This window comes from Gordionus sp. m RMFG-2023, chromosome 2 (genome assembly GCF_954871325.1).
Source record: "Gordionus sp. m RMFG-2023 chromosome 2, tfGorSpeb1-WG-v2, whole genome shotgun sequence".
Classification (NCBI taxonomy): domain Eukaryota; kingdom Metazoa; phylum Nematomorpha; class Gordioida; order Chordodea; family Parachordodidae; genus Gordionus; species Gordionus sp. m RMFG-2023.
Genome location: NC_088776.1, coordinates 13,335,207 through 13,354,645, shown reverse-complemented (window position 1 = coordinate 13,354,645; position 19,439 = coordinate 13,335,207). Strand labels below are relative to the sequence as shown.

At 27.9% G+C, this 19,439-nt stretch overlaps 1 protein-coding gene across 1 annotated transcript; it reads right to left on the bottom strand.

Annotated features, from left to right (window-relative positions):
- Nucleotides 1–1,256: 1,256 nt before the first annotated feature.
- LOC135923236 (hepatocyte growth factor receptor-like) lies at nucleotides 1,257–19,051 on the bottom strand. The gene is made up of 18 exons (XM_065457880.1): nucleotides 18,918–19,051; nucleotides 16,188–16,459; nucleotides 15,284–15,502; nucleotides 14,688–14,861; nucleotides 13,192–13,392; nucleotides 12,583–12,722; nucleotides 11,801–11,945; nucleotides 10,766–10,905; nucleotides 8,336–8,545; nucleotides 7,377–7,896; nucleotides 6,801–7,053; nucleotides 6,296–6,541; nucleotides 5,517–5,642; nucleotides 3,463–3,792; nucleotides 2,984–3,278; nucleotides 2,583–2,745; nucleotides 2,107–2,243; nucleotides 1,257–1,761 (listed from the first exon to the last, which is right to left on the bottom strand). Exons 1-18 carry the CDS (start codon nucleotides 18,922–18,924, stop codon nucleotides 1,389–1,391), a joined length of 3,951 nt encoding a protein of 1,316 aa, XP_065313952.1. The 5' UTR covers nucleotides 18,925–19,051; the 3' UTR covers nucleotides 1,257–1,388.
- Nucleotides 19,052–19,439: the final 388 nt, after the last annotated feature.

The window sequence follows — 19,439 nt, the reverse complement described above, 5'->3', positions numbered from 1 at the left end:
TGCCCAGAATTATGTAAATTGTTTCATACTGGCAGTGCCAGCTACCCAAATTAGTGTGGAAAGATGTTTTTCAACAATTAAATCTATACCATCTCTTCAGTGGCGTAGCTAGGAATTTTTTTTAGAGGGGGTCCATACATATAAAAGCTGGGGGCTTCGCCCCCAGACCCCTTTAACGGGCCTTCGGCCCTTTTGCTCGGCCTTCGGCCGGGTTTATCTTACAAATCAAATATCTTCGATAATATATAATAAATATATTTTTTAAATGCATCAATAATATGTTATTATAATTTAATAGATTATTCTCAATGACTTTATAATAATACTATCCAGAATAATTTCAATAGTAATATAATATCCTTCCACAAACATCAAAACCAGAAAAATATAATTGATATAAAATCACTTTTAAGTCTTTTGAACGTATAATCTAAAAAAATATTTTGCTCTGGGAGGGGTCCAAACCCGAAAACCACCCCCGTAGCTACGCCACTGCATCTCATTATAGATGTAATTTGGTGAGACGAATCTTGACAATATATTAATTGTGCGGCCTAATAAAATAATTTTAAGTAAATAGTTAAATATTGTTCACATATTAAAATTAATCATTGATATTTATTTGTATTACTTATAATTTAAATATTATCTTATAATGTGCAATTAATAAAATGAAGGTTTTATGTATGTGTTTTTTATTTTATGATGAAATAAAAAAAATACATCTTCCTATTCGAATGTAGATTTGAATACAAAAATGTTCTAACCGGTTTTTAGAGGTTCGAACCAAACCGATATTAATTTTTACGAACCGAACCTGAACCTTTACTTTTATCCGAACCTGAACCGATATTTGTTTCGGTTTGGATCCTATATAGAATATTGCTATTTCTTCTAGGCATCTTTTATCCAACTCATATTATCATATTATAATCATTAAATTAAAAATCCTTACAACTGTCAAAATTACTATTTTTATCCAAATTATGGCTAATATACATCATAGATAAATCATCTATCCATTTATAAGTCTAACTCAATCCTTTTTAAATATCAATTGGAGCGACGATAAAAAACATAAAAGTCCACGATAAGATTAGTGGGGGGAGGGTGGGGGGCTTGGAAAAAATTTCCCGACTTATTTAGTAATGATTTTAGAATAATTTTAAATTAATTTTAAAATAAAAAATAATAATAAAAGGGGTCTATACTATTTATGAATGTTTAATCTACATAATTCTATTCATGCATTAGTATATAAAAATATTTTTTAAAAAATTATAAATTTGATTTTAAAAATGGTCATCTAAAAAAAATTTACAAAGCTTTAAAAAAAATTTCGTTCTAAATATTTAATTCAATAGAAATAATACATTATAAATATATTGTTAATTTAGATATGTTCCGCTGTATATGCTTATTTCATCTTCATTTTTGTTAGGCCTATTCTTTTGAAAATTTTCTCCTAGATTTCTCTCAACTGTATCGGTTAGATGAGCGATTTGTCCATTCTTCAAATCAGTGAGAGTTTTATCTCTTCTATCGTTTAAATGATTTTTAAGTTTATGACTTTCGTCCGGATCTGCGAAATTGTTCGTCATCGTGCGGTTATTGTAATAAAATACCGTATCATATTCGTAGACAGTATTTTTACGTTCTTGAGCCAACTCGTTTATGACATTTTCGGTTAACGTAAACAGTTCAGAAAAATCGGGACGATCGTCGGAATTTTTAGACCAGCAGGATAGCATTATGCGATATCTTATGTTATTTGGAAAAAAAAATTATCTTGAGATTTACATGGGAATAATATAGTAATTAAAATATTTTAAAGTGATAATAAAATTTTCTAAAAAATGGAGAATGTTTTTAATTTGCATTATTTAAAAAATAATAAAGTCCAAGAAAAAATTAGATATAACTAAATTGACATGTACATTTAGACATTAGAGATTCCACCCCCACCCCCCCCCCCCCTCCGTGTAAAAAAATGGCTTGCATTTTTCTAAGTTTTGAAATAAATTGCGAAATTCTAAGCCAGTCGTAAAAATATTTCTAACTAAAAGGAAGGGAGGAATAAGCTTTTATGAAAAAAAATCTTCTCACAACGCATCCGGACAATACAAAGGTTGAATTAATCTCCTACCAGAAACCAAGTAATTTATTATATCCCAATTATCCACGTCTGGGTAAGGATTAACGCCTCTCGTCATCAATTCCCACAAAACAATTCCGAATGACCACTGTCATAATCATTATTTTTTAAAATATAATATATTTTCATTAGATTTTACCCCAAATTTGATTTAAAAAGCAACGAACTCTAGAATATTAGATAAGGGGCATATATAAAATTTAAAATATAATCTTTTAAAATTATTGAGATCTCGATATACGGAGATCAGTAATTTTATCATTGTTTTTGCTTAGACCTCGCTAAAATGAGTATTGAAATGTAGGATTATGCCCTGGTCTAATATTTAGAAAGTTATTATACAACTAAAATCCAACTCGACTAAAATTATAATGAGTTAAATAATATTTATTTAAATAAATTCAAAATTAACAAAAATTTTTTTTACCACATCGGTCTTGCAATTATAAACATTTTTTTGAAGGCTTTCTAAGGCCATCCATTTTATAGGTAACTTGATGTTTTTGTTAGAACTGGAATAATAATCTTTTTCGTAAATGTCTCGAGATAATCCAAAATCGGATACAATGGCGTGGTATTGGTCATCCAGCCTTTATGTGAAGTATTTTTTTCCCAAAAATATTATAAGCCGTAAATTGATATAAATTTAATTATTATTTTACCAATATAATAATTAATGATTTGTAACTGTATGGGAGTAGGAAAATTATTATTAGATGTATTCTATTTATTAAAGAACGCCGCCAACATCCCCCTTTCCCATTTCCAAATTCATATTAAAAACCATAATTAAAATTATTCACCTTTTTTTAAATATAATATACTAACATGCAATTTCTCGCCGCCAAATCCCTGTGTACAAATTTAAGACTGGCCAAATATTGCATAGCGCTAGCTATCTCTTTGCCCCAATCCAACAAATTTCCAAGAGTAGGTTGCACGTTAGGATTTCTAAGATGGGTAAGCAAATCGCCGTTAGGCATAAAGGGTAAAATAACTAAGGGGGTGTGAGTCGGAGACCAACTTATACCTATGAGAGACATAACGTGTGGGTGATTGAATTCTTTCATCCTAAGACCTTCATGCAGGAAGGCGCGGAGTGATTCTTGATTTAGGATAGTAGCTTTTTTTGAGGAAGGGTGGGAAATAAGGAAAAGTGTATATGTTTAATTAATATATGGTTGGCTAAAACTATACTCGATTAATTCTCTCTTCTTAATATACTTATTTTTCCCCTAAATAATATTTTTGTCTCAATAAAATCTTCGTTTTCTTTTTTTTCTTCAAAAATAAATTTTATCAATTACTATTAAGCGTTTTAACAGCCACCACGATTTCACCATAGCTTCTTTCCTGCGATTCTTTCCTAAGGTTTCCTTCAATTTCCTTATCTAAATGATTTACCTCCTTGTCGCAATATTTAGCCCTAAAAACTCTGCCAAAGTTGCCGCTTCCTATTAGTGGGCCCAGTATTATGCATTTAGAAGGTATCATGAAAGATTTATGATCCGACAGTAATTGTATCGTTTCTGAATCCAAAAGGTTTTCTCGCTCAAGCTGATGATTTTGAATAATGTCTCTATTATTTGAATCATTTGGAAATGCTAGAAGCATGGGGGATAACGGCCGATCATAATCTGCTCGCGTGATATACATAATTTTTAACAGTAAAATTAATTAATATTCTTCAAGAGTCCCCATATATTTCCATAATTAGGAATGGATTAGAGATTATTAGTGTTGTAAACGCGCGTCCGTGAACGAAGTTCATTTTTTTGAAAATAATGATGAACGGCGTTCCTTTTATTTTTGACGTACTTCGAACGTGCGCGTTTCTTTTTTTTCGACGAACGCGTTCAAATTTAACGTTGGTTCAATTTTAAAAATACTTTTTATTTTTATTTATTTGAAAAATTTAATATTAATCCGAATTTTTTAAGAAAAAAGTCTTATATTTTTTAATCAGTTGTTTTTTATTTTTCACATTTCAATTTTTTTTTGTGCTTGCCACAATTTTAATTTAGTGGCAAGTGTTGGTGCTGAAAAATCATTAGTAAATTTATCTTTTAAAAACATATTAAAAGGTGCATTTGATAAGTGCAAAAACTTATGGAATAAACAAAATCAATCTACAACATTTGCTGCTGATTTAAAGAATAATTCAAGGTTGCTTATAAGGTCTGTTGTTACAAGATGGAATTCTTAAAAATTGAAACTCATTAGAAAAAAAATTCTAATTTGTTTGACAAAGTGTGTGACATGGGTGGATTAGCCAGCAATGATAAAATTTTTTTGTAAGAATACTGTACCGTAAGTCCTAATAAAAATTTTTAGAAGAAATATTATAATAACCTATTGCAACTGCGCTGACTATTTTAGAAAGTGAAGAAAAAATGCATAAAATTAAAAAAAATTAGTGGCCTAAATATGGTCAACTATTGATCGCAGTATTAAATGGGATTAATAAAAGGTATTAAACCTATTACTATCAAATTAATTACATATATTTTATTTTTTTAAAGATTTGAACATATATATATGAAGACCAATATGTTCTTTCAGCAATTATACATCCAGTATTCAAGCTTCAATGGCCATGGATAAAACTTATACAGAACGAACCTATAAAAAACAAAATTATAGCGTTATTGAAAAAATTGAAAATCTTCGAAATGATAATGCAAGAACTGTTAATTTCGAGATATCTTCTTTTTTTGACGAGGAAGTAGAGGATGAATAGGAGGAGGATAACTTATCACAATTTTTTGAAGCAAAGGACAAAACAATAATTGTTTTTAATAAATTCCCCACGTTAAAAGAGTTGTTTATTAAGTATAATACCGCACAGTCCCCTCATCTGCCCCTGTAGAGCGCGTTTTAAGTATAGCTAATGCTGTATTAACTGCCAAGCGTACCCGTCTATCAGATAAAAATTTTAAAAATTAATAAGAAATTTTTTTTATAAATATATCTTTTTATTCGCTAATTATATATCATATTGTATTTATAATTATATCTTTTTATTCGCTAATTATATATCATATTGTATTTATAATTATATATTATCAAATTAAACTATATTATTTTTTAACATGATTAATATATTGTGTTAAAAAAATATGACATTTATTTATATTAAATTTGAACGTTCCTTTTTTTGAAAGTGAACATGAACGCGTTCGATTTTTGTCAATGAAAATTGAACATGTTAGATTTTTTAGAAATTTTTACAGCACTAGAGATTATCCTAAATATCGGTGACCTGCTGTAGAGATGATATTATAAAACTGGACACAACATGATTATTATTAATAAACGTACCTAATTTTAAGTCTTTTTCCAAAAATTTATAAAAAATTACGATTGATATTATTGGCCGGCGTTGATTGATAAGCGCTGTCAAAATTACGAGAATCACATCTCCCATTCGCTTCAGAGTACCGCATAGTCTCTAGGGCTTGATGCATTAAATACCGATTTTTCAATTCTAAATGGTATTGGTGGATATAATTATTATAATATTATAAACTATTCCAATGCAATTAACTTCAAATAAAATACTACTTGGCAGAAATTATTTTTAAAAGAATTTTGTTAGTAAAAATTTTTTAATATTATATAAATAAAATTTCTATGCGAAAGAATTAAATAAAATAATCATCATTTTTGTCCAATTTAGGCGTCTTTTGGTTTATATAAATGCATTATTAAATTTGTAAAAAATTGTTATGGTTTTTCTCTCTAAATTCTTTTTGTGTAGTTATTTAAACACTACTTAAAAAAATTAACTAGGCAAATAAAATAATGTTTAAATTCGAAATTGAAGTTAGGAACATATTTAACAAAAAAAGTTTTAACTCAAATCGAAGTCTCTTCAAATAAAATAAAAAAATTGAGATATAAAACTAGAAAATTTTCGGGTACATTCAAATGGTTTTCATAATCTGATTGGGCACTATTTTAAAATATATGTTGCGCAAGATTAATTTAAATATCAGCTACCAATAAAATTTTTTTTTAGTTTTACCCAATTAACTTGATCGAAGGTTTATATAATATATAAATATATATATACCAAAGTTTAAAATCAATGTTATAATTCACAAAGACTATAGATTTTATTTATAAAATTTAACTAACTCTTATTGCGTTTTTTCTTCCAGATAACTAAGATCAAGAAAATAGAGAAAAATATCAATATCGATAAAGCGGCCAGTGTGGCCCAAACGTAGTTAGATTTGATAGGTTGCGAGGAGTATGCCACGTAACCTAAGTGAAATATCAAAGGACCTGCTTTGACGACAACCTTGTATTTGGGTAGACCTTCTTTAGTAAATTCTTGATGAAATAATAAATCCTTGGGACTTCTTTTGTACACTTTATTTCCTTTGTTTAAATTAGGTATATAATTGAGAAATCTTTAATAAAATAAGCCTAGTTTGTTATTTATTTTAAAAGAAAAACAAAAATAGTATACACATACCAATCAGAAAAATTAATTAGTTCACTTAGTTGATATTATAGAAGCTTAAATATAAAAATATTGGAGAAAAAGAGCGATATTTTAAACAATTATAAGCTGCAAATAAAGTCATAATCGTTAATTTTTAAATTTTTTATTTTCGATAAAAAAAATAATATTTACCAATATTAATTGAACTGATAGTCGAACTAAAATACGTTTTACCGTACATCGAATCATTTTTGTATCGAGGATTGAGATTAGATAATTTATCGTGTTTAGCGGATAATTTAGTTATAGGCGTTTTTTCACTATCAGGCAGTCGCGGAGGAATGCACGATATGTAAGTGGATGTCAATTTAAGGATATTACATTCCTCTGGACCGACCATTATTTTTATATCCCTGATCGTGTGGATCAAATCTATGTGCACCCCCTGGATTGATTTATTATTTTATTTTAATATTAACTTTCTTTTTTCATATTTCAAGGTGTTATTAGCAACTATATTGTTTATGCTCAAAACCACTACCTTAAATACGGGAAAAATTTTAATAGCTGTGTTCTACAAATACACTTTGACAGGAAGTTACATAAAAATTAATAAATTAAGTAGCATGCTCTAAATTTCTCTAAGAATTAAGAATATCCAAATTAATTTGGAAAAAAAAGGATAGCATACACATCAAACATTGGTTTCCTTTTTTTCCAATTTTATCCCTTATTTATTTTAAGAGCATGGCAGAATAAATTATTAACCTTGATCTCGAGTTGCTGCTTATCCGGGTTCAGGTAAAGCGGATCCGAAGGCAACTCATGATATACCGGATCCACGTAGACGTAATAATCATCCATATAAATTTCTTTGCCAAATAAACTAATATTGATTTTTCCAGTTATCAATATAGTATTTTTGTCTTTTTTAATAGCTTCTGTCATTTTTTTATCGACCATTTTGATTCCCACGTTTTCGGCGAAAGTTTGCGAGACGGCGAAACTGCTAACATTTGGAGCCGAACATGAATATATATGCATCGGAATTCGATGGGAATTTTGGTCCGTTGATTGACAAGTAGACTCCAGATCTCGGTCCAATAATATGGGCATCTCAGTATTACGTAATGATCGATTAAATAAAGGGAAATCGAGTGAACTAAAAGGGAAGAATGATCGGAAAGAATCAATAGGAATAGTTATTGATAATTTGACGTGTTTGAAGAGTGATGAAGAAAGGGAAGGGTCTATCCCTTTGAATTTGAGCTTAATGAGAGAGCCTCCGCTAAATTGTAAAAAAAATATAGAGGGATTAAATAAATATATGGAAATCATAATTTTTTATGTGAGTTACAATTAAGAGGGCCTGGTGGGTGATTATACAAATATATATTTTCCATATAAAAAAGAAATGATTAAAAAGGGGTATGTAAAATAGTGATTTGAGTTAATAAAAAAGACGTTTCGATCAGCTAATTTGTCTAAATTCCTATTTGACATAATTTTTTGTCAATGGCAATTTTTATTTATTTGGAAAATATCAATTCATTTTATATAATTGAAAGTAAACATGAACATATGATGATTGATTTTGTATCATCACATTCAAATGTTTTTAATCATCTTTGTAAACATGTTATAAAATTTACATTAAGACCTTTTTTTTATAAACCATTTTATGTCAATAAAATGTTAACTTTTATATATATAAGTTAAATATTAACCTCATAATACTGCTCTTGGGTTCGACTGAAACAACAGTTGGATCAGGTTTGACCGAAAATTGAGGGTTTAATGTAATAGACATTCCGTCTATCATAAGAGTAACGTCTAATAAGAGGGCTCGAAGTTGAGTAGCTAATTGAATGATGCCTTTATTATGAACCATTGATGTATAAGGCAGGGATCGGCAGATGATTTGGTGGGAGCTGCGACTGATATTTCATATAATGTTTACAAAAATGCAATTTATGATATGCTACTATTCTGGCTCAATTTTTATATCCAAAAATTAAATAAATTATCACTTTTAATTATTAATAAACAAAAAAATTGAACGAATTTGATGGTACCTAAATTAACTAGAATGATAAAGCTCAAAAGATACTGGGCAAATATACCCTTGATAAAATACCCAGATTTATTTTTTTTCAAAAGTAGATTATATATGATTATATTCAAAAGTAGATTATATATGATTATATAAGAATGTTAATTTTACGTATGAAGTTTGATCAATTGCAATTAAAATTTATTTAAATATTAAAAATATACGTGGAAAATTATAAATTGTTTCATACAATTGTCATTGTACCAATATTTAGCTTAATAAATAAAATGTTAATATAATTCTGAAGACTGAATGACATATATTCGATATAAATTTCGGTATTTATATTGACCCATCAAATTTATATAATAAATCTTTTACGCCTCCTCTATCCAGTTTTTCTTACAAAAATATATCCCATAAAAAAAAATTCTAAAGCCATTTTCGTTATCTTATTGCCGATTTTTTGTTAATAAACATCTTTTCACTATATTAAATTTTATTTCATAAGATTAATAAAATTTCCATGTTAAAATTTTTAATCATTGCTCAATATAAATATTTGTTGAGATGTTTGAGATTAAATGATAATACATTTTTCCAAAAATGAAAAAAAACGTCAGTTCTAATGATACATATCTCCTAAAACAGAGTTGTTAAAGTAGCGCTCTACTTTTTTAGTAGCGCAACTAATATCAAACTATTTAAAAATAATAACGATAGCGTGCTCTATTTTTATAGAGTAGCCTAGTAGCGCGCTACTTTGCTTCTCCAAAATATTAAATATACTATAAAATAATATATAATTTATTTATAATTTATAAAGTTAATGTTATATTATTATAATTGAAATTTATATTTCAAAAAATGCTTTATAAATTTAATTTATAGTTATTTTTTAAAAAAAATTTCTAGTATTTTTAAAAAAATATGTTCTCTATTTTTTTAAAAAATTCTATTATATTTCAAAATTAAAAAAAAATTATAATAAGATAAATTTTGATTAAAAATATTTAAAGTATACCATATTTATGTTAAAAATAAATAAAACATTGTTTATATACAAAAAAACGAATTCAAAATTTAAAAAAATAAAGATGAAATATAGGATAAAATGAGAAGAATAAGAAAGGAAGAGTAAGTCTAGCTAAGTTCTGTGGAGAGAAACTGCCATTGAAGCTTATATAATTCGCTTTAAGAATAGCTATGGTCAGCCTCTACCCGAGGAAGAAGCCTCGAGGATCGCCAGTAAGGGTGCAGATATGAGATCCTAAATTCTCGAAGAAAGATAATGCCCAAAGGAAGTTAAGGTTGTGAATATTATTGGAATCTTCTGAAATTTCCAAATATTTGGAAATTGAAAGCTCTTCTTTTTGCTCGAGTACGTTTAGAGTTTAGTTGGTTAAGCTGATAGATCTTTATAATAGTCCCAAACGAGAATGGCCCCGTTTTCATGAGGTTAGGGTGATTTCGTCAGGCCACTTTCCAATTGATCTAAAAGTTCGGATTGTTCAAGCAATTATTTGGGAGAATTTTAAAGCTCGCTGGATCAAGAAATTGTATTGGTCATGACTGAGGATTAGGAGGCTTTTGCATTACTACAGTGTATAGAAAATTCCGTCAATAGAGATAGACATGGAGGATAATTTTGAGAAGATAACAACAAAGGTCCACTTAAAAAAGATAATTTGGAATTACCTTACCTCAAATTTGCAAAATGTTTTTAACTTAACAAAAAATTGATATAGGATTTAATATTAGATGCAATAGATAAGGACAATATATATCGCTCAATAAATCAAGCAGCTTTAACTTGAAAAAATATGTAAAGATATCATTCATAATTTTAATAAAATTATTATCTAATGATTTAAATGTAGATCAGATATATAAAAATTTTTTTTTATAAAGTTGCGTAAAAGGTAAAAAGAATAGCGGTAGCGATAGCGCGTTACTTTTTTGCAATGCCAAATGCGTTAACACTGTGAGGGTGTAAGCGGAGTTGGAAATGATAATTTTTTTTTCTTATTTAGTTATTTTTAAATAAAATTAATAAAATATATAAAAAAATATTTTGAACCTCATAAAATATAAAATAAATCACTTTAATATAGAACAATGCAAGTCCCGTCCTAAAGTAATTGTTGCATTAGATCCAATGTCTAAATTTTGCCCTTTTACTATCAATTCATTATATCCGGAAAATATGCCAAAGTTAGGAGAATAATCTTGAATTGAAATTACCTTTTTTAAAAAAAATTTAATATAAAGCGATTTGAATTTTATTCATAACATTAGCTTAGAAGGTTGAATATTTATAGCCGTAAGAAAATTGGATGTTTAAAATATTAATGGGGTCAATATTATCTATTTTTGTAGAATATTTCAATGGGGGCGGCGTGAGCCCTGCTGCCTCCATGAAGTCGACGCTATTGGTTCAACTTTATATTAATATTCTAAGTCCACTTCCAGTTACGTCGTTTTATAAAGCGGTTTGTCAGACATGTTTTGCAATTTTTTACTCGGGGTTGTCGCATCTCAGACGCCATTTAATTGTTAGTTGAAAATTAAAAAAAAAATTCTGGAAACGTGCCTAGGAAACCGCTTTGAAAAAAAAGGCTTGCCCGGAAGTGGCCTATGTTATATGTTATTTATATCTATCTAATTATTTGAAATGTCTTATCCTAAAATTAAAATAATTAGTAATAAACTTGCAACTATTTTCCCAGGATCTGCAGGCCTGGCCGTAAAATTAAGAATAAATAAACCCGGGTTTCAAAAAAAATTGAATCATAGAAATTAATCAGTCGAATAATCATATATTAGAGATTGTAATATTTATTTACTGCTCATAATTTTAATGTCCTCCCAAAATTTTTTTAAAAAAAAATACATCCAGAATTTTCCAAAATAACGAACATTTTAAAACCTCAGGACCAGGCCTACAAATTTTTAAATCTAAACTGTGACTAAAATTATGGCCTCTGCAGATTTCTGATTTTTTTTAAAATTTATCCCACCCCTCTCCGATATTAAACTTGTAAATATAAATTTTCAAATCTAAACTGTGACTAAAATTATGGCCTCTGCAGATTTCTGATTTTTTTAAAAATATATCCCACCCCTCTCCGATATTAACCTTGTAAATATAAGGAGGACTAGTATCTCTTCCCTCAATATTGAAATCGAAATGAAGTAAGGTTCGGTCAACAACGTGAATTCTCAAATTGGTCGACGTGGTTTGCATTACATGAGAATTATAGGGAGGAGTTTTCAAAATGATTCTTTATAAAAACATTTTTTTATTAGGGGGGAATTATGATTAATAAATTTAATTTAAAAAAAATTAATAATCTATTATGGACTAATATTACCTACAAAAATAAAAATTAAAGGAAACATTTGCATAGGTATTCGATTAGTAATCGAATCAAATAATTCGATTATTCGTATCTCTATGAACTGAACAATTCTTTATTCCTATTTATACGAATTTAATAATCCTTTATTTGTATTTATACAAATTGAATAATTCTTTATTCGTATACGTAAGAATAATAAAAATATTATTCGGTTATTCGTTGAATGTTCGATTCGATAATTAAATTCTTTACAATATTTTCAAAAATGAAATAATGGTTTATTAAAATTTAAAAAAGTGAATTAGAGATGTAGAGATAAAGTTTAAAAAATTTAAAAGGTTCCGAAAATTTCAAATATGTAAAGAATATTATCAAATATTTATAAATATTTACGAATAATTCGATCGAATAATAGACAAAATTTTTCTACGAATAATATTTTTATTTGTATTTGATTCGAAAATCCGTTTTAGGTGTCGTTGTATGTGTAAAAAATATTATTATTAATAAATAAAATATCCTACTCAAGGGAATATACAATATTTTTAAAAAATTTTACTTATTCATGCTGAGACTGATCACTTCGCATGGTATTCCTGCAATAGTGGCATTAATTTGAGAGCTCTTTATATTGCCAAAGTTTTCACCTTCTAAAGTAACCAGCGTAAAACCTTGCTCGGGTCCAGACAAAGGATATAACTTAAAAATAAGATGATTTAAACTTTTATAATAAAATACGAAATATATACATTTTATAAATCAATCTTCCAAACTATTATTTAAAAAATTATTTCTAAAAAATAAATAAAAAATTGCACACCTTTCAAATACATTCCGAACTCCTAATATTAAATCTGGAACGCTTTAAGCTAATATCATTAGTGAAGGCCAATGGTTCAGTGCGGATTAGGTTTATTCAAAATGAATACGAACTATTCGTATTCGATTTTTTTGAACGAATTAAAAAATTTACTATTCGCAATTATACCTAACGAGTGAAAATCGACCACAATAGACTGTTTTACATATTCGGTCTTTTGGATTAACAATTTTCATACAATAAATTTTATCACTTAGTTAAGTATAACTCAAAATGCCTTTTTATAATTTATATAATATTTATATTCACAAATATTATAACATAAAAAATTCAGTAAAAATAATTCACTTTGTCAATCCGAGGCGAGCAATGAGATTGAATCCAACTCCCTTTGCATTCATAAATCGTAGTACACTCATCATTCGAAGTAGGAAACAATCGACTATTTTTGCACCACCCGCAGTTTAAAGGGTCTTTAAGGGCTTTAAGCGATAAACATTCTCCGCAATTTTGGTATAAGGTACAAGAGTTAAGGGGATACATGAACAACTTTAAACAAGAAGCGTTAAAATTAATAAACCATATTATGCTACCTAAAAACACTTTTGAATACTAACAAGTTAGAGGAGGATTTTGCGCCAGATTAAACTTTACAATTTCCTAGAAATTCACAAATTTCTTACTAGGAAAATCTTAAAAATGAATGGACATCAATCAACAAAATTTTATACATAAATAAGCTTTTAAATTTAATAAATCAGATTCTAGTTTTTAAAATAAAATTGTAATTCCCTCCCAAACCAGAGATCCAGAGAAGGTAAAAAATTTAATTTAAACTATTTATTCCATAATATAATTTGAGTCATAAATTATTTATAATGCCTAATGATATTTTAAAAAATGTAGAATTCGATTAATATAATAATGTACGATTCATTGATTAAAAGCAATATAACAATGCTATAAATTTGTCCAGCCCGGCCCGAGAAAATTAAATTCACGCACTTCGTTTTTATAATCGAGTCATTTTAGGCATAAAATGTTAACTTATTCATTTATGGCGGGTCATGAAATGGAGATTAGTTGTAATTTTTATAATGAGATTATGTGAAAATATGCTATTTGAATTCAAGGACTCCTTATAATTAGAAATCAAAGTTTATGTGCAATCAAAAATAAAAAAGCAGATGATGAATGATGATATACTAAGTAATAAAATACCAACTACATCTTTAAGTTTATGTAATTCTTGGTTCTTAAGATTATAATAATAAAAATACATGTTAACCCGCTATTAATCTTTTCCATTGTCAACATTATAAAGTTTTGAAATAATAATACTTAACTATATATCTAAATATATAATAAAAATGATTAAAAAAACTACGGATGAAATAGATATTGAAATTTTTTCTTTTATTATAATGTTCAAATAAACATAAAAAATTGTTGGAGTAAGCCTTAAAAAAAACTTAATAAATTAGATTCTTTATTAAAATATAATTAACCAAAAATTGATTTGAATCAATGTTTTTCTTTAAAAAAAACCTCGATTTAAATCAAATTAATTTTTTTTTTCTATACCTTTCCTCTAAGTAGTAGTAGTATACAAAAACTATATTTCTTATTATTCTAATATCCTGCCTACAGAAAATATAGAAAGACATCAATGGCATAAAACAGTTTCTAAAATTAATAGAGAACATATTTAACAAAAATAAAATTTATATTCATTAAAGTTTTTATATATCAAAATAATTTTGCATTTATTAAAATATTTATGATATCTAAAACTAAAAATCTTGAAATATTCGCTAAATAAATATAAAATTTGATCGACTTACCTTATTAGAGCTCAGGAAATAGATAGTTTGATTGTCTTTCGAAAATACGTTGGAGGCCTTAATACTTTTATCAACGACAGGAGAAGATTTTGAGGTTCTACGATTTTGATATGATGAAGATTCATAAAGATCGACGGAGTTTAGTGTAAATGCGGTATCCGGAGTCAATAATACCTTTTTTTTAAAAAAAATTTAGACATAAACATTCCCTCATTTTTAAATCATTTACGAGGGGATAATTATGTCATAAACTTTCGAACAACTCTCTTTCATTATTCTGAAAAACATTTCCAGTAAAATTAGATTTTTTTTTTTAAATTTAAAAAAAAATGGCCCTAGTTGATGGTAGATGATTTTAAAATGAGATTCAAAGCTCTCACATATAAGATTTCCGAATAATCCCTTATACGTAAAAATGACGACATATTTTATACGATTCTTTTTTTACCTAACAATTTCTTATTGAAAAATTATGATTTCAGTTAAATAATAATTTTATCAACTCGGCACTTATTAAACTGTTCATACTTTAAAAGGTATGATTTAAATCGATTTTCAAAAAGATAAACACAATTTTTTTTATTTCAAATATAAACCTTTTTAATTAAACCGGTGTTAGTGCCTATAAATGCTATATTGAGGTTCGAGTTGGTATTCATTTTCTTATTGTTGAGAGAATAATACTTGTATTTATGGATAGCTAAGGAACTTATTATACCCTCAAAACGGTACGATGTTTGGGCAAATAGGTCTAAATGCGTGTGAATAGGAAAGTTTATAGCCGAACCGCAAAAGTTATCGGTTATATTTTTCTCCTTTTTCGAAAAAAAAGAATACAATAAAATATTAAGGATTATATTAATTTAATTTATACAATCGCAAATCAATATATTAATTTTTTTAAAAAGAATTTTTGATCTAAATGAATGATTTTTAATACCTATAAAATCAAGATTTACTTATAAAAGATTTTGGCATTTTTAGGCAAAATTAGATCAAAAATTTCTATTCTTCAAAAATATAAATATTTTAAGAATTTTTTCAAACTTTGGAATTATATTATAAAGGTGAATAATTTTTAAAAGGACTAGGAAATGATTAGAAATTTTATGCAACAATTGAATTTGAAAAGTGATCAAATCTATTTTACCACTGTTTATTATATTTAATGAAAAAGGTTCAAGAATAATTAATAAAATTTTAGAGAGCTGACCAATAATTCGGTCAAATCTATTCGTCTTCGATATAAAACGAAATATTTTATGCATGACAATAGAAAGGTATCCCTGTGGCCAAAAATCTTAACTGAAACGAGAGGGGGGGGGGGTCCTCAATATTTAATTATAACTTAATTTTAATTGTATATTACATAAATGGCATTTTTAAATTTTCTTGCTTTTTTTGAATTTATATATATTAAAAATTTTTTAAATACGTGCCATTAATTACTAAAATAATTGCAAAATCTAATGTACGAATATATAAATAAAATAGGTAAACTTCTTTGATACAACCTTCCTCGACACCAACTATCCAGGGGATGTGTTGACCCAGACCTTCGAAACATCTCTTGATGGCTTCAGTAAAACTGCTAACAATCTCCTGAATAGGATAAACGCACAGAGCCGTGCCCAGGGAGGGATTGGGAGAGTCGGAATAAAAATTAGGATAATTGCTACTCATGGCTATGTAGAGAGCCCAATCAGTGTCGGGATTCGTGTTATAGGTAGAGTTTTCGTGGAGGTTTTGAAAGTGATACAATGTGTGGGGGACTGAGAATATGTTTGTATAAAAAATATAAGGAAATCCAAAATCAATGGTTAAATTATATTAAAGTATAATTTATAAGAATGTCAAAGTGCTAAAACTTCGTCTCATCAAAGATTTATGAAATAACAATTTCCTTACATTCTTTGCCGTTTTCAGTTCGATTTGTACCGTTACTATTTTTATCTTGAGTTACTTTAACGAAAGAATTTGGCGGGAGATAAAAATTTCTTATATTTTTTTTAGGCTTCCTTCCTAATAATTCCCTTTAATTTTTTTTTAGAATTGATACCAAACTTTTATTATTTTATGTTTTATTTTTTTTTAATATTGTCCCAACTAGAGTCCTGCAAAATTATTTTTCCCTGGCCTACGCCGTTTGATAAATGAATTATCATCCATGCTCCGGTCCATTTATAGAATATCAATCGAATATTTCGCAAAATTAAGTGATCTAAAAGTCTAAATTTTACCAAGTGCTAAGTACAATACTCGGTTAACCATTTAAGGAAGGTATTGTAATTTATTTTGATCATCTCCCTAATGTTTTATATAGCCTTATTGGCTTCCTGTAGAATATCAGCGCCCCATTTCCCTAATTTGTTATCACCTTATCGCATGAGCGAATTTCAGGGTCACAATCCCTTTCATCCTACTCTAAGAGGTCTCCACAAAAGGAAATATATTTTTCAGACATGCCTTGTGATATTCGGTTTTGCTTAGAAGCAGCAATAAATATAGAATATAATTTTTTTTACAAATTTTGATGTCCACAAGCTGGGTTGATCTCGTATATAAAATTTACGTCATCGTATGACCTGATTTATTTACCTACTCACATTTCCAAGTCGTTACTAGTTTGGGCGATATGAGCCACATCACAGTGTATATTAATAACGTATAGCGTTTTCATAAACCCTGGATTAAATATAAAATCGTAGCATGTTACAAGGTATTTTGTAAACGTTTTTGGTCAATGAACTGATGATAAAATTTGGAGATGAAGAACGTCCATTTCTTCAAATGAGGTTATAAGGAAGGAAAAATCATCTGAAGTTACGGCATGTCAACATGATAAAAATTATATGTTATGACAATTACAAAATATACACATTCATTCAGAGGCGTAACCAAAGTTTAGGAAATTGGAAAATTTCCCCTGTTCTAGTAAATAAAGAAAAATAAATAAAGGTTAATAATAAAATAACGCCTATTTATACTAAAAAGTGGAAAATCAAAATTGTTTTTATAAAAATATAACCTTACCAAAAGGATATAATAAGTGGGGCTAAAGACCTCCAATGAAATTTATGGTCGAAAACCTCAACTAATAATACCCCCCCCCCTATAGGAAAATACAGGATGATGCTACCATTCTATTATGAATTTTATAAGATAATTGCATTGAAGACTAGGAACAGCTGCAAGTCTATAATACCCATTTTTTTTTAAAACAGGCTATTCATAAAATATTAATTGATGCTGCTAGTGGTGTGGTGTGCAATGTTGACAAATTTCAGCTAAAAAATCGGGCCCAATATTGTTATAATGACGTCGCGGTCAGATCATTTAACAAGGATGGGTAAATATATATCCATGGTTGAAATTTAGGATGGAACACAATTTCCAACGAAATAGTGTCAGATATGTCTATCGCTTCCTCTTACAGAGCAGTTGCTTTGCTATATAGTCCTGCATGCTATGATATATAGGGTCTATGATATGAAAACATCATGTTGTACATGGAAACATCTAGGAACGGTCGTATAATCTTTAAATAAGGGGATTTTGCCAGAGGGGGGAGAACTATTAGATGAATTTCCCCTATTGGTGATCTTTAGATCCACTTATAGCGCAGGCCTTTGGCTATTTTAGATCGTAAAAATAATTTTGGGTCTTCATTTTTTTTTACATAAAAATGCTTTTTCTAAAAATTTTGAATTATAGTCGTTATTTTAAAAGTTATTAACCTTTACAAGTTCTTTCTTCAAATTCTTCTTTATAGTAATATATTGATCCTTGGGGAGGAGGACGGGGATTTTTTATTAATATGATATTTACGAGAACAGACAAATTTCCAAAAGGGGAATCCCCCCACCTTGTGATGTCTATGAACCCAATGTAGACCTACAGTATCTAGTATTTCGTCGGAGAGCGATTTCAATAATATAAAAATCGAATTATTACTAATAAACATCTCTCCCTAAGATTGGATGAATTTGTACATCATCATTCATATCACATCTCATAGAATGGTGGGTCATAATTTAATTACTCAATGACTGAACGATATTCATTTATAGATTTTATATTTGCATTGCACATCATATAATATTATTCCTATCTGAGGTAAATTTTTTAGATATACAATTATTTAATCTAAATATTAATATAATATTATTACTTGATTTAAATAATAATATTAAAATATCAATTTAAATTTTTTTTTGATTATTAATTTACCAAACATGGCGGTTTGAGCTAAATTGTATTCGAGCTGGTCATTGCCGTAAAAGCAAGTCAAAGGTATTTCGGTGTAGGAATAAAAGCTCAAATCGTTTTGACATACACGGACTAACCGAGTTTGAAATGATTTGCCTGGGGAACCGCTATTATCACTTTTATTCTTCGTTTATAATAAATATAAGTTATAGTTCTTTTTCCTTCCTTCCTTCCTTCCTTCCTTCCTTCCTTCCTTCCTTCCTTCCTGTACAGTAAGAGCTTCAACCAAAAGCAATTATTTTTTTTAAATATCCAAAAAAAAATTAAAAGGAAAATAAAAGGTTATTGTTAAAACCAAAAAACAAACAAACGATTATTTTCGATTTTTTGGCCCTGGTAAGTAAGGATATTAAATTTCAACTCGAATTTAGAACCTGGACTAAAAAAAGGTTCTGGTTCATATTTTTAAAAAAGTTCTTCTGTTAATGGTTTCAAAAATATAGAATTTTGGGAAATTATCATATGCAGAGATGCGCCGATACA

What these genes read in the sequence shown, in the direction of transcription:
- LOC135923236 (XM_065457880.1), bottom strand. An exon ending in TATCAGTTCAATTAATATTG is followed by an intron (nt 6,542 to 6,800) that starts GTAAATATTATT and finishes ATTTAAACAAAG; the next exon opens with GAAATAAAGTGTACAAAAGA. An exon ending in GAAGAAAAAACGCAATAAGA is followed by an intron (nt 5,643 to 6,295) that starts GTTAGTTAAATT and finishes AATACCATTTAG; the next exon opens with AATTGAAAAATCGGTATTTA.